Source organism: Streptopelia decaocto, assembly GCF_964273445.1.
Source record: "Streptopelia decaocto genome assembly, chromosome: 2".
Lineage (NCBI taxonomy): Eukaryota > Metazoa > Chordata > Aves > Columbiformes > Columbidae > Streptopelia > Streptopelia decaocto.
This window is the reverse complement of record NC_138655.1, coordinates 43,190,216-43,206,464: the sequence shown is the minus strand read 5'-3', so window position 1 is coordinate 43,206,464 and position 16,249 is coordinate 43,190,216. Positions and strand designations below refer to the sequence as shown.

Sequence of the window (16,249 nt, the reverse complement as noted above, 5' to 3'; positions counted from 1 at the left end):
GAAAGCCTGTACGTGAAGAAAAACATCAATGGAGCCAGAAATCTGTATAGTATTGTTCAGCAAAATCAAGGCCCATATATAGAAGTACAGGAAAAAGATGGATGAGGAGAGAGGGAAGTTGTGAAGATGACCAAAATTAAAGGCAATTTCATTCTGATACGATGAGGAAATAAAGTTATTTTCACTTGAAATAGATATAGTTTCATAATGTCAATTGAAAGCACTTCAGTCCCCCTCCACCAGAGATGGAGAAAGTGTTTTGCTTTCTGTGCTCATACTAACTTTGCCTTAAAGAAAGTAAATGAGATCTATTTCTAGATGTTAAAAAGGCCATCTTATTTACTCAGTGATTGTCTATGAACATAGTGTTTTAATGTGCTTTCACAACTTTAGCAATTGAGACACAGTGAAAACTATTTGCACCAAATTACGTAATGATGTTAATGCATTATTGGATTAAAAAAATGTGACACACCTGTACACTGAGAATCACAAATGATGTTTAGGAAGCTATGACTGGGAACAAGAAGACTGGCCATATCTTTCAGTATGATCATGATCACATGAAAAAATAGAAGTAGAGGGATGGGAACAGCAGTACAATCAAAAACTGACTGCATCTAAAACAAATTTTGATCTGAGAATCAATTGGTATAAATTATAGGGGAAGAGAAAATAAGCAGGCTAAAGAATATTAAATCATCACAGGATTCTGAAAGGAGCGGTAGGGTCAAAAGCTAATATTAAAGTGAAGGTTTCTTTTGGGAAAGGATACTGTCATGGTTGTCCAGTATGCTATGTAACAGGCTTTAATACCTCAGAAGATCCATGCCCAGTCTAAATTATACAATACAGTATATTTCAGGTTATTTGCTGGGAAAAAGGATTTTTGTTAGTTTTGAGATTTGGTTTTTGCTTTTCCTTCTTTTTTAAATATCTTTTTGAATGCACTTATTGAGCAAAAGAGTCAGATACATATTCTTCTCGTAGTATTTTTATGTCATTATTTAAACTGTATGCTAGTATAGATTATTTAATGGCAATTAACTGTGCCCAGCAGCAGTAGTGACAAGATCAGCCACAGAAGGATGACCTGGCATATGAGTTCTGTATCAGTGCTTGCAATGCAAGTACATTGACAGACCCATTTCCTTCTCTATGTAACTTCAAATGGGGGCATTGATTTCAAATTTAGCCCTTTAAAAATCAGCTGCTTTGTTGGAACTTCCAAGACAGTCAAGGGAAGGAGAGGATGACTCCTCCTCATCCCAAAACAGCTCCACAATTGGGAGACCCTAAAGAAGACCCTTTAGGTTTTAGACTAATAAAATTAAATAAGGTGGATTCAACTCCAGTTTATCTGCTTTATGCAAAATGAGCTTTGTGCTACAGAATCAGTGCCATCACTTCTGAGAGACTCTTAAAATCTTGGTCTACAACTTTCCTCCCAAGCTAATCAAAGTTAATAAAATATAGGATCTCAGCCTACTTTGATCAAATGCCTATGTCTAAATAAATAATCAATAGCCTTGTGCTTACACATAGTGTAAATTTAACTAAAACCTCAGCACTGTTATTGTAAGGCATCATCTACTTTGTTTTTTGTTCGAGGGAAAATAGACTGAGCTGGATCTGAAAGCCCAAGAGAGAGGAGGCTGCTGCAGCTCTGTGCTCCTAGGTCAAACTGGTAGAGAGGGTGAAGATGTATCTCCAACAGGCATATGCATGTCACATAGATACACTACATGTATCCATATATATGTATATATTTATGTACATGACAAGCCAAGCAGGTCACATACAGACACACAGAGCACTTGCACAAACACAAACAGCACCAACAGCTTGATTCTGCTCCCCTCTCTGGATGAGCAGGATGGAGTTCCACTTGTGAGAATATATATGTGTATGTATGTACAGCATGGATGCTTTCAGCAGCTGGGCTCACACAGTCTGCCCAGCAGCCCCCCCGAATCCCAGTCTTCCCAGTTGCTGGCAGCTGGGTGTATATGCTCTCAAGGTGTTAGCCTTTCTCCAGCTACTCGTACGGACCATCACACACACACGTACTGCCTCCTCTACTGAGTCCCTCACCCAGGAATAGAGTTATAAAGGAATTTAATAGCAGAATAGCATAGACTGAACTGATCAAGCATAGGGCATGGCCAGACAACTATACTGATCAGAAAACTATTTACATGTGACCAACACCTTCTTTTCCTTCTATTTTCCCATACTTGTTCCTCACCAAATCACAGAAACCTCTCCCTTTCCTCACCTTTGCTTCCTCCAGTAAACATTCCCTGAGTCCTGTGCAATCCAAAACTGCATCCTATAATGTGCCCCACACCCCCAGGCAGCGACCCCCACTCAGTTGAAAAAATGCTCTGGCTTTGTCTTACCATGATGAGTTTCACACCTGGACACTGGAGCTGAGACTGCCCAGGGACAGACCTAGCAGGGACCAGACTGGGTGTTCCTTCTTCTGAGTCCTTAATTCAGTTTTCTGCCTGCCATTGTGCTTCTTTGCTCCTCTGGGCTTGTTGTGATGGGCCTTCAGTAGGCTGGTGTCCCTTTTGCTGCAACTGGACAAGGTGTTATTTGAACTTCCCCCATCTGCCATAGTTTGTCTCTACTCCTTTGTGCATGTGCAGACAAGATTTTATCACATAACCTAACAGTTGTGGGTTTTATCTACTTCTTGGTTTCCAGAAGGGTTCATTTTTTCTTCTTCACTGATGTGGATATTGTCTTTTGAATTCTGCCAGCCAAGTATTAACTAATTACTTAATATGATTGTTCACTTGAGTTTGGTATGAGGTGTAATCATCCATTCTATCGGGTATTTCAATTCCCAATATATACCTTTCTGCTATTGCTTTCAATGCAGTTTTCTTAATACCTCAAAGTTTTCCAGACTTGTCACCAAACCCTCATCTAGTACTTGAGCTTCCTATGAAAGTGAAAATAGTGATTAAAGAAAATACCATTGTACCATTGTGGCACTACCTCCTTAATTAACTTGTGGTTTTATTCACTTTAACCACTTCAAGCCACAGGAGTTTTGGTACTTTTTATTTATTTCAACTATTGAGATGAAACATAAAGTAACTGTAGACACTGTTCCACATACTTTTGTTTAATCGGTTTTCTAGTCAGTACATTTACAACTTTTATCCATCTTTCCACTCCATCCCCTATTATATCAATTTCTCCCTAGTACTGTGTATCTAGGAAATATAATCTCAGGTCTTCTATGCCAAAATAGTTACTAGGCAGTTTTTGAGAATGGCAATAAAAGCTGTCATGAGGCATCTGATCTATTTGGTCTTTTTCATCTTTCCCTCTTTGTTTCCTTTCTTCTGAATATTTTATCACCCTTCTTTCCCATCTTCCAGTGCTGTAACAACCACTGTAGAACTGAGATTGCTCTCCCAAAATAATGAGTGGGGTTTAGACTCTCTTTGGTGCACTTTGTGTCTAAGTTCCTACTGCAGATCTGAATATTACAGTCAGTGGAGCCCACAGAGTAATTCAGTTCCCCCAAAATCTGCTGCTGATGATTATAATGCATTAGAACATTTCCCCTTAGATACTGTTTTTTAAAATATATTTTCCATGTACGTTATGAAAAAGCTGCATGTGCAGCTTTCTAATTTTTCTTTCTAACTTTTGAAATACTTTTTTTTCTAATTTAAATTGAAACTTATCTAAATTAGTAAATATCCCATTCATTATCTGCTTGGAATGTGTTAATCTGTTTTCACAGTACTGTCCATTTGTCCAAAGAAACATACTGTTTCTTTGAAGGATTAGTTTGAATTGGTAAACTTTTGTTTGTCTTCTGCTTTATAAATCCTATGAATATTCTTGGAGACTTCAGAAACTTCATGGTTTGGTAAATTTTGTTGTTCACAGGTCTATTGACCTCTGTCTCAACATTCAGCTTGAGAGTTGTTTTTCTTTGCCTGCCACACACTGTGTATTAAATTTTGAGCAATATTTTGAGTTCCTCATTATTTTCTTTCGTAAATCTTGTTATATACTATTTTCAACTATTTCTAGTCAACTTTATGCCATTTTCTGATTTACAACTTTCAGCTTAAGCTGCCAACTTCCTTTGTTTATAAATTTTATCAAATGGCAATGCTGGGGCTTCTAATATATATATTTTTTTCTTTTCATAAATCCAGCTTCAACTCATAATTTAATCCCAAAATCACAAGATGGAAAATCACTCATAACTCACAATACCTGTGAGAATATAATGCAATAAGTCAGTTAAATGAATGAAGATGCATGTTGTCACAATAGGATTCAGTTTTATGTTATCTCTACTATAATGTCGAAATCTCGTCCCAGTAAACACATTGGCGATTCAGACATCAAAATTTTTTTGCTTATAGTGTCAGAAAGTAAAAGTTTTTTGCTCTAAAAAGTAAGAAGCTCATATATGTATTTTTCCTTATATGTTTATATAAATATATTTGCATTTTCCAAATGTCTAATATACATATTGAATTAATCAAACTGTGTGAAACAAGGAAATTCTCTGTAAGATTTTATTACTCAGACCTGGCAAATCAGATAAAAAGAAAATTAAGTCCAAATTCAACATTTTTCTGCATTCTTTTCATAGTGGAGTGTAAAATTCACATGCAGGTTTGGAAAATATTGGTACCTGAGAGAACAGTCTCTGTATAACATCTGTGTTTATCTGGGCTGAATTCCAATTTTTGACAATAGAAGTGCTTTTTACTTAGGTTAGTAACACCCTCACAGAATGAATAGCTGGGCCACCTGAGAAATATACTGTATGGGGTTCTGACACATATTCCTAGCTCTTGTATTCATTGCCGTTACTGACTTATACCTTTGATTCGATTTCCTTTTTTATTATTATAGTTGTGATTGTAAAACAGTGACAAGCATACCTCCAAATACTCAAGAGGTCAGCTTGAGTTCCAATAAGCATCCAGAAGCGTAGATATTTATCTGAAGTGAACTGCCTACATGTTAAGGCAGTTTCTGTAACCCATTCTCCTTACTAGTATTGGATTGTTGATGCTAAAATTAAATTTCAGGCCTTAAAACTAAATTGCAGAGGTTTAATTTATTTTAGGACATACCAGCCAAAGCAGAAAGTAAAAATCCAGGCCTCCTTGCATAGAAAATAGGTTGCAAGACTTTTGTTTTCCTCTTCCTTTCTTTCACTGGTTCATGGACTAAGCTCTTCTGGGTTATCTGTTGAGGTCTTCCTACTGTTTTGAAACTAGGAGAAGTAAAGCTATCCACATTGTTTTATTACCATAAGTCAAAAGTAATAGATAAAATAGCAAAAACAAAGAGATGTAGTCTTTTCTTGAAAACTAATGAAGTATATTTAAAATTGTCTGAAATACTGCATAAGTTTTCAAAACATACAAAACATAGAAAAGGTTTTTGATTTTTTTTTTTTTTTCCCAATCATAAATGACATGGTAAACAAAAGTTAGGGAAAATGAAAAAAAATTCTTCAACAGGAAACTGACTTTGAAATCAATAGGTAACTTTAAAGATGTTTCTCATCCAGTATTTATTTTGATATATATTTGGTATATATTTGAGGTAGAGACTTTGCTGCTAGCATAAATGCATAAACTGTAATTTTCAGGTGTATTTCCTCTGAAATGAATTCTTAAATATTTGTGAAGGCCATGTATAAGGCTACATGTATTGCACCAAGCTATTAATGGTTTGCAAGCCTTTTAAAATTCCTTTTAGTAAAGATACTAGGGCCACATCCTATACACAGCCAATATGAACAATTTGTTGTAAGTCAGAGTATAATGGAAAAAGATTCTTAAAGGGCCTTTTTTAACTAGCTTGTTGCTAATAATGATCTGAGTGTGACCATATTCTTAGTAGAAGCAGTCTGCCGCAAGGGCTTTGCTAACCTATACCGTTCTCTGACAGTCAAGTTCAACACACTCTGGTGTGGCAAAGTAGACAGGAATCAGTTTTCAGCCCCTTATAGTTATATTAGGTCAGGAACAGTAAGCAGTTTCTAATCTCCTGCCAAAGATGTCAAGCTCTTGCCACATCAGTGTTCTTGCCTAACTCATCTAAAAAGGGTGTAGAATGAGATGACAGAGTCAGTACTGTGCAGGTGCAACACTCACTTCATCTCACTTGGGTACCACTGCCTTCATCACTGGTTTCACTTGTAGTTCCTGACTTTTCCCCCATATAGAGATTCGTTCTTTCACCACTGTGTATTGCTTCCATATTCATTCAGTATCCTACCTCATCTACTTCATAATCATGTGCAACTTCACTCAGTTTTCTTGCCCTTTTCACGTCACGTGCCAAACTCTATAAATAGGATGCAGAAAGTTGCATGGTATGAATGTAAGCAGAATAATGATCCTGGTGATTTCATCTTAAGCATACAGTCAAGGTGTATTGCCTTAACAAACTGTTATCAGCTGAACTATGCTTCTCTATTCTTGTCTGCTATAAGGCGAGGCAGTTTATCATATGTTTGAGCACAAGAAGTTGTCTTGCATGACCTCACACTGACAGTTACAGTAGCTCGGCTGACATGCCGAATGCTGTTTTATTGCTATAAGTCAGGGGTAGGACAGAACCCCCTGCCAATGAAATGTAGAAGGCTTGAAGGGAAAATTTTAGCACACCCTCTCATGGAATCTTCTGAAAATTAGTAATAGGAACAAAAGCTAACATCAGCCACAACCCCACAACCTGCATCTCTTACACGTATACATATGCAAACCATCTAAGCTCTTCAAATATAAGAGCATACAGGCTGGAAAGATTATCTCCTTCCAACCAGAATAATTTTACTGGGGCCACATGTAAGAAAAAAGTTGATGTGCGCAGTAATTTACATTACAGCATATATACAGGACATCTTCCCTAAGTTCCACTTCTGGATAAGGATGCAGGAACTCATATCTCCATTTGATTCAGTTTACTGGATGCTTTGAAGGGGAAGGGGTAAGACGAGGGAGAAGAAATGTCAGTAGACAAAAAAGAAACATAATGAAAAAAAAAATTCCAGTCTCTGTTGTCAAGCACTTCTCTTGAGCTTACCTGAAGAAACCAAACTATATTGTTACCATCATCTTCTAGGATCATCTCCTTTATGTGATTGTTAATGCTACTGTCAGGTGGGAGAGGGAAGGAGGTAGTATAATTGAAGGTTTAATTTTTAAGTGTATCATAAACCAGCTTTCAAAAGCCTAACAACAGTAAAGAGATTCATTACATTTTAGAGTGTCTGATGTAAAGTAAATAAGTTCCCTGAATGTATGTGATCAGTCTTTCCGAGGGCCAAAATGTTTTGTTGTTCCCAAGTTTGGTTTCCTTGTTCAGACTAAATAAGCTCAGCCCACATGCATTTAGAAATGGACTTGAATTTTAATTTTGCAGTCATGGCTCATTTTTTCTTCTGCTATGGTTATGTGCTTCTAATTCCCACAAAGAAGCCACTCAGCTTTTGCAGAAAGACTCCTGGGAGATTGTAGAGGGTTATTGAACAAATCTGAAATGCACAGTCAAGTATGGCAGAGTTACTATAATCATTGCGTCAGAGGCAGAATTTATTCCATTGCCAGTTATCCAAGGAGGAAGAAAGGCACGTCTGCAAACTTTTCTGTATGAGAAAGGCATTTTATGAGTGGTAGATGTTTGGAAATCAGCCCCTTTTGTTTGGCCATAGTTATTTATAGCCCATTCTGTTCAACTTTCAGTGTCATTTCCTGCTTATTTCACTACTTCATGGAAAGAGGAATCATCTTAGGCTGTAAAGCAGAAGTTATAAGGAGAAGGACCATGGTAATTTAACTAGTTTACTTTCACTTTATTTTAATGTCATAACATTTTACGTATGATATAAGAGGGAATTTTTCAGGGATACTGAAAACCTTTCACTGACCAATTAATTTGCCTGTCCATGACCATATTAGAACAAGGCTTCATGATGTCTTCTGACCCGAGCTTCCGCTGACCTCAGCATAAGTTCAGTGCATGGAACTGTTCAATTTTAGTTCATCTTACTTAGTTTAAAAAGAATAAAAACATCAGAACCCCTTTCAAAGTTATGGCTGAGTTACACAGATTTGCTACTGGTGTCTAAGGGAGAAAATCTTTCTAAGTTTGAGTGTTGGGCATGGAGCAGAAGTGACAGAACAGTTTGTTGGTGGAGAACATTATATAGAGCTATTTAAAGGTTGTCCTCGACCTTTCCACCTCTCTTAAAGTCTTTTGAGAGCAATTTAAACTTTTCTTCTGCCAGTTGCCTATTGTCAGTTCCATTTTTGTGTTTGTTCTCTCCATGCTATGGATGTAAGGGATCAGATCACATTATGGGAAGATCTTCCAAATCTTCTTTTAAACTCTTGTCGGAGAAAGAGCTCTCAGATTCAGCCAGGTCAACCTTGGCAGCTAAAGTTCACAGCAAGAATTTTGTTTCCTTGATCTCCTCACAAGCAAACTTTTTACAGATAGTGAATTGAAATCTGACCTGAATGAAGACAATGGAAATCCTATTATTGACACCACTGAATCCAAGATTTTAAATAATTTTTATATCTGAATTTTCTTCAGAGGTACATATATACATACATATATATCTATGCAAATAGGTTTAGGTATCTAATACTAGTAAATTACATGTTGTAAGGCTAAATTTTTAGATTGATTGTAGACAAATTTTTCATACCAAAAATTCTGTACCAACATGACTTTTGTCCATTTATATAAAGTGTTATAAAGGGTGCTATTTTCAACACAACCTTCAGGGAAAAATTGTTAAATACTGCAAGTGCTTATACATGTAGACTTTTTGACTGCTCAAGGCTCATAAGTATAATGTCCCCAAAAATAGAACAAATAGTTACTGCCACAAAGACACTGTTAAATTGTTGGAAAGACATTTATTGTATATTGAAGACTTCTACAGATTTCCTGATCTCTAACCATAAAAGAAAAAAAATGGAAGTGGAGCAATAAGTAAGTTGCTACAGGGAGTTGCATTCTTTGGTCTCTATTTATTTTATTCTTAATTTCAGCATCTTCATTTGAAAAGGAGCATAAAAGCATAAGTTAGTGTTGTGTCCACAGATCAGGAAGAGCCTACAATGGGTTCATGTAGGCTGTCAGTGTTTATACTTGGCTAGTCTGGAGGTGTTATTATATGTATTTCTGTGTCAAAATTGGGGTGGAACATCAGCTTTTATTTCATGTCCAAGTGAGGTGTCATCTTTTAATACAAAGATGGAAAGTAAGAGCACAGCTGCTCTGAAGCAAATTGAAAGGAGTTTCACAGATTTATCACAGGCAGTGTAGTATCTTATTATTGCAAAATCTGTCTTTCCTAGTTGCTACTGTAACCATCATTCTCTTGCAGTCTGAGAACACTAAATAAATACATTGATCACTGGTAATATTGATGTATTTATGGTAGTTGTACCTATCTCTCAGCTATTCTGTTTCAAAATACCACTTCTAGCAAGGCAAAGTGCTAACTGATAAAACTTTTTTTCTTTATTTCTTCCTCTGAAGACAAAGACAGGGACTTGTTTGCTGCAGGATGGTAACCAGGAGCCTTTCAAAGTGCGACTGCACTTAGCCAAAGACATTTTGACGATCCAGGAGCAGGATGTGATCTGTGTGTCTGGTGAGCCTTTCTATTCTGGTGTAAGTAGTTTTATTTTTTTCTTTAAGATGTACTTTATACAAAGCAAAAACACTCTCTGTGTGTGCATGTGCACACACGAATATGCATGCATTTACTCCCACAGTTTGATTTTTTATTTTATACTGTTTACACTACATGTATTTTAATATATTGTCTTTTGAGAGTAAATCTTAGCAATACTCATCTAAGAAGCAATAAGATAATAAATAAGTTATATGCATTACTACAGTATTGTTTCTCTGCACTCACCCTGGAATATTGAAGCCACAGAATGCAATAGGAATGACACAAGCAGTGATTTTTGCTGTGAATATATATACCTCAATGTCCTTACATGTCTGAGTATTGTCTGTGGAGCTGATAAGACAGTTAATGGTTAACTGTTATGGTAGGGCTTTGCTGGTAGAGGAATTATCTGCTATCATCTGTTGTTTTGGTTGCTTCATATGGTTAGCACACCACCAGACTTCATGCATGTTGCAAATCCATGATGCCCTCGGGTCACTAGTTTTACCAGCACATAATGTTAATAAAGATGGACTTCAGATGGAACAGTGCAATAGTGTGATGTATGTATTACTGTTTTTACATGATGTGTTGGATTTTTGATGTAAACCATTATATTGAATTTCATGAATAAGAAACTGAGCTTTATAGATGATTATCTGGAAGATCCATAAAATGTTATATAGAATAATATTGTAGGTTTTGGTATTGTTGTAATGCTAAGTTTTTTATTTAATTTTAGAAGATAACTAAAAAAAAAAAAACTAATATAAACCATTTACTATTTCTTTCTATAAACATATTTATAGATACTGTAATTACATTTTGTAGAGGTATTTTTAGCATTCATGGTAAACTATCATAAACATTCTTCTCTCCCTTTGTGCTAAATAAAGATATCATAGGATACACCATTAAATCTTGTGAGGAATAATGGTGTAATATTGGTTTGTGCAAATGTTATGTGACTGCTATTATGTTGGTCTGTTTTATTAATTATTTGCTGCTGTTACCACATCCCTGTATCCCTAAATACAAGTACAATAAAAAGATACAAAACAGAAGCCAGAAATAAATTAGTAGAATCTTAGCAGTGTTCACAGTGTGGGAGATTAATGAAAGATGTATAAGAGAATTCATCTCACTGTTATTAACAACTCAAGGTGAATGGTTCTGAGTTTTTCTCTGAAACGAGAGGAACATGCTGCCTACACTGTCTCCATACTGGCTGGGTTTATTTGCATGACAAATCTGACCTTAGCTTTTGACATTTTCATGCTGTACAAATACAATTTACTAATGCAGGTCTGTGTGCTTTATATGGGATATAGATGCTCCTTTTACCAATCAGATTGTACTGTTCTTCAACATAAAGGACATCTAGCAGCCAAGACAGAAAGAAAATATGAATTCAAGCTCAGGCTATAGTTGTTCAATTAGCAACACACACTGTGGTACCATTACTCGGCCAACCCCATTCTGGCATTATTTATTAAAAGATTTTATCACTCAAAAATATGACTTTCATTATTTTGCTGTAATATCTATTTCTTCTGCTGAACTTTTTATTTAAATGTCTTCATTAAATGCATATTTAATTATTTTTTTCCTTTTCACAGCAAGACTTTCTCTTACAGTTTCACCCTCTTTGGTTTTGTACAGCACTGCAGAAAATAGTGGATGATTTGCTTCACCAATTACACTCCCCCTATCTTACTTGCATATTGAATGCGTAACTCATTAAGTGATTGATATTGGTGTGGTGATGAGGAGTTCCTTTTCTCTTGGGAGTGTCATTGTTAGGTTAGTAATTTTTGAGCACTTTAGCCTGATTTCCTCTGGGATTAAGACTAAGTCTTGAATCAGTAGGTTCATTCTAAGGATGACTGGCATTTCACAGACAGTTAACTGTTCTTTTGTCACAGGTCATTTAAATCATCTGGAATCATGTGCTTTGATTGTATAGCATGATCAGGCAAGTCCCACAAGTTTTCTTATTTGCATCTTTTTCTTCATTTTTATTCCTGATTTATTAGGAATTATCTTTTACTTTGCTTCATTGATTTTCATTTTTTTCTTCCTGTCATTCTAGGTGACTGATCACTTTTTTTTTTTTTTTTACAGTCATTATGCAGAGCAAGAGCATTTTCATTAGCAACTAACATTGAATGGCTCATAGAATAAACTCTAAAGAATAAAAATAAAATAACAATAACATTGTTAAAGTTAACAGACAAGTGGCTACAGTAAAAGCTTTTTTTTTGACTGTTTTAATACATACTATTCAAATACTTTGATTATAAGGTTTTACTTAATAATGAAAGGCTGTGGCTGTTTCTACTTCAGAACAGTATCTCTTCTGTTTATTTGGTCTGAATCAATTTGCATGCCCCTCTGTGTAGGACAGAGTTTAAACAGGCACTTAACGTTCTGGTGGTATCCTGATCTGCATCCTAAATGGAATCAATGGCTTCTTAGGAATGAAGTGCTGCTTAATGTGAGTACATGGTCTAAGGACCTAGTTCTCAATTTAGAACACTTTCTTTTTGGTGGAAAACTGTTCCAGTTTCCCAAAACTAAAGAAGTGGAAAAGAACATTGTTTCTTGTTTTATTGTATACAGTTTGGAGTAATAAAATCAAATGCATAAAATATTATAAGCAACATTATATATGTATAATGTTAAAAATTAAGGAAAAAACCATCTGTTTCTTTAGCAGACTGAACAAAATGATAGTGTTAGCAGCAATTTTATCTGTAGCAATTCCATGAAACATCAAAGATTGTTCAAACTATCACAGATTAGATCTAAATTTGAGAATAAGTTACATCATTAAGAATTACAGAGATTTCTTTATGTGTGCAACAAGAAAGACATGTTTTGCAAGAGATGGAAACATAGCGGCTTCTGCATGATTCTGCTAGTGGATGTCTGATACAGATTTGAACTCCAATGTAAATAGCCAAAAATGATGTGGAAACATTTTGTGAAACTCAAAGCCTAGAAGGCAGTGTCTTTACTAAACAAAAATAAATCCTTGCAAGTAGAGAGGTTTTACAGTATGGGAAGTGTATGCCTGAGTTGGAGTAGCTTCTCTGTTGAAGATATCCATGAGTGTCTCTGTCGGAAAACTGGGAGATAAGACCAGTGACTTCTAGGTCAGGTACACTTTTTTCTCTCCTAAAGTACTGGGCCATCACAAAATATTTTTTCATAATTGTGGTATTGCCAACAGACAGCTTTCTTATAATTACAGTTTTCATAAATCTCCATGACAGTTGCTTGCACTACAGAACAGTTAAGATTTTTACTCTTTTCATCTGAAAAATATACTCTGAAAACAGATGAATTAAACCACATCGGAAATTTACCAATATTGATGCCAGAAGTATAGAAGATTTTTACTTTATATTTCCTTTTAAACATATTTCTTGAATTACTTGGAGTTATACTCACAAAAGTTTGCTATATGGTGTTTCAGATGACAATGTGCACTAAGGCAATTCCCAGTCTTTTTAGACATATAGATCAATAGCCTGGACTAACAAGCATAGGCTAATACTGACCTTCCTGAAAATTATGATGAGAGGGAGGATAGCCTAACATATGGCCTGTCTGATCTGAAATATGAGTCTTCAGTAGATTTATTCCTAAGAAAAGTTTTAATCTCTGCACTTCTGGAATCACATTTTTTATTTCAGAGTCAATCCTTCCAATTTCTGTCACCTTTCATGAAAATCTGAAATTCAAGTAAAAGGATTATTATGTTTTATCAAGGAAAGTAGTTTATCTGTCTAGGGAGGCATGCGTCTTTTTTCGTCTTTTCATTAATGGATTCTGTTTGTTTGGTAATCGTACTCAGAAATTTTTCTAATGTAGTGTATGTGCATGTGAGATCCATAAACCAACTATATGACAATGTACCATCTGACAAGATGGATGATTTGAATCAGCAACTGTTTTTCTGAAAGACTGAAAATAAACTCCGAGCAGCTGGCAATTTGCTAAGTTCAGCTAGGACAGTTTGCATTTTTACATAAGTTTCATAAAGGTTCTGTTAGAGAGTCATAGATTTTCCAAAAAACAGCTAGCTCACCTGATGATAAGGGACAGATGATTCACATTGCTTTCAAGTAATTTAATTCTATGTAGCTGTGTAGTAATGTGTTATTTAATAAAGCACTAATAATTTATTTTAGCATTTTAAAAACTAAGGATCTTTATGGGACAATGGTGTGAAGATCATCCATACTTTCAATACTAATAAAAAGTGAATTCACATATTTGTGAATTTATAAAGCAACAGCTCTTCGATTAGTATGGCATTTGACCAAGGATTTAACTGAGGTTGATACAAATATATCTGAATGTAACCTAGGATCTGTATTGTTTTTCTGACAAGTAAAAAACTTTCATCAGTAAATACCTTTTCCATGGTTAGAAAGTAATAATGACTTAAATTGTTGAACTGTAGCCAGATCTGGTTTCTGGCACTGTTAATCATCAAGCCATTCTTCTTTTTCTTGTAAAGATAAGAACATATTATATCCCACTTTTGAAGTTGTTCTTTTGGTATTGCTATTGTGAAATCAACTGTGTTGAAAGATTTACAACTCTGTACAAAGCACATATGGTATTAAAAAAAAAAAAAAGTTGACTTATAGATAGTTTTTCAACTTACAAAGTTTGCATGGTTTTCATTTTTTCATTTAAATGATAAAGGTATTTTTACTTTTTAAGTATAAGCTGAAATTCGGAACATATAGCTTAACTATGATTTGCCTGAGCAGTTAGATGAAATTATTATGTTTCCCTTGCTTGCATGTGTTAGAATTGTGGAGACTTCCTGAGAGTGAATTTTAAATCTGTAACCTTGGATAATTTTTTTTGAGAGTTTTATGGTGTTGGTTTTGGTTTTTTGTGGTTTTGTTTGGTTTTGTTGTTTGTTTGCGTTTTGTGTGTGTTTGTGTTTTTGTTTGTTTGGTTGGGTTTTTTAATATATATATATTTTGGTGTAGGTAAAACAAGTTAATGACTAGAAAAATAAGTGAAGAAGAACATGAAAACCCCAAAATAGTAAACATAGAGTTTTTATTTATTTTCTGTATTGTATTTATCTCTGTATTTATTGTGTTGATTCTGATGTGCAATTGAATCATATTAAAGATGCCAAAGTAAAACTCCCTCTCCTGGAGAGAACTGCAGATGTGTGAACTGATAGGGCACCTTTCAAGCACTTTCCATTCTTGTTACAGGTCACCTTTCAAGCACTTTCTATTCTTGTTACCTTCACAAACCTACCAGTAAGAATTGTGCCTTTTTTTTTTTTTTCTTTTTTTTTATCATGTTAGTATCTGTCAGCTATTCAGTGGAGTGAATCCATTTTTTCACAGAAGTTGTCAAATATCTATCAGATGGTGGTAACTTTTTTTTTTCCTTGACAATCTGGACAGCTTTTAAGTGACAACCTAGAACTGACAGATGTAAATATGATTATTTAGGGACAACCTAACCCAGCTTATTTTCCTGCAGCTACTTAAAAGCAAAAAGCATAGCAATCTACTGAGGTTCAAAGACAGGACTGCCATTTGTAAAGCCAAAATTGAAAGAGCAGAATAGGTTTTTCTCATTGGAATAAGGTATTTCCCCTACAAAAACACAACAAATACTGCAAACCAGAAAAAATACTTAAAGTATCGTCAGTATTAACAGTCCACACAACATAGCTGCATTTACCGTCCTCAGTCTTCAGCACGGCTGCAGATGAACGGGGATTTCCAGTTGACCAGGCATTCTGCCATCATCTGTTACTGCCAACCTCCAGTTGCTTGAGGAACTGAAATAAAGAGACAAGCTTTGAATGTCATAGGAGAGAAGTTGTTAGCAGATGAGCAAGTCTGCTGGCAAACCTCGTTAACACCATTAATGGAAAATGGAAATGTGACTGACCTGTGTCCTTTGTCCTTTACACACCGAATGAGTGTAAGGTTTGACTGTTCATGTCAATTAATCCAGAGAAATGCCAGAAAGAAAGAGCAGAGCATTACCAAAAAGAGGATATAAAATCTTACTTTCTGAAAAAATATGAAATAATTAGATGAAAAAAAAATTCTCATTATGCTTTCTTATTTAAAAATGTAGTGGGGTTACTAATAGCTGCTAAGCTACATGAGAGCATGGTCTTGAAGATATTATGGCATCAGATGTTAACAGGTTAATCTATGAAGTTGCTACCAACGTATTGATTATATTTTTGTATTTCATTATTGCGTTTTAAAAAAATAGATTCTAACATGTTCCTCTTTTTTTTCCCTACATTTTTTCCATGTCACTGTGCTATTGTAGGTTCCTCTCCATTTCTATTCCTCTTTTTCCACCTACTGTTTTGTTCTGCACCCATTCAGCTTTTTTCCATGTTCTTCCATACATAAAATACTTTTATGTCTGTTCTGTCCACTTTTAAAAGAGATGTCTTGTTTTCTGTCTGAACTTAGACAAATTAATCCTTTTACATTTACTCTTGTAAGATGAATAATCAGT

The 16,249-nt window shown here is 35.1% G+C and overlaps 1 protein-coding gene across 2 annotated transcripts in view; it reads left to right on the top strand.

Moving 5' to 3' along the window:
* SNTG1 (syntrophin gamma 1) overlaps positions 1 to 16,249 on the top strand; it is a 330,365-nt gene that overhangs the window by 180,099 nt on the left and 134,017 nt on the right. For both annotated transcript variants that reach the window (XM_082045789.1, XM_082045788.1), the window contains one exon: positions 9,568 to 9,702. In XM_082045789.1, coding sequence (XP_081901915.1) covers positions 9,568 to 9,702 — 135 coding nt within the window. The remainder of the gene's footprint in view (positions 1 to 9,567; positions 9,703 to 16,249) is intronic.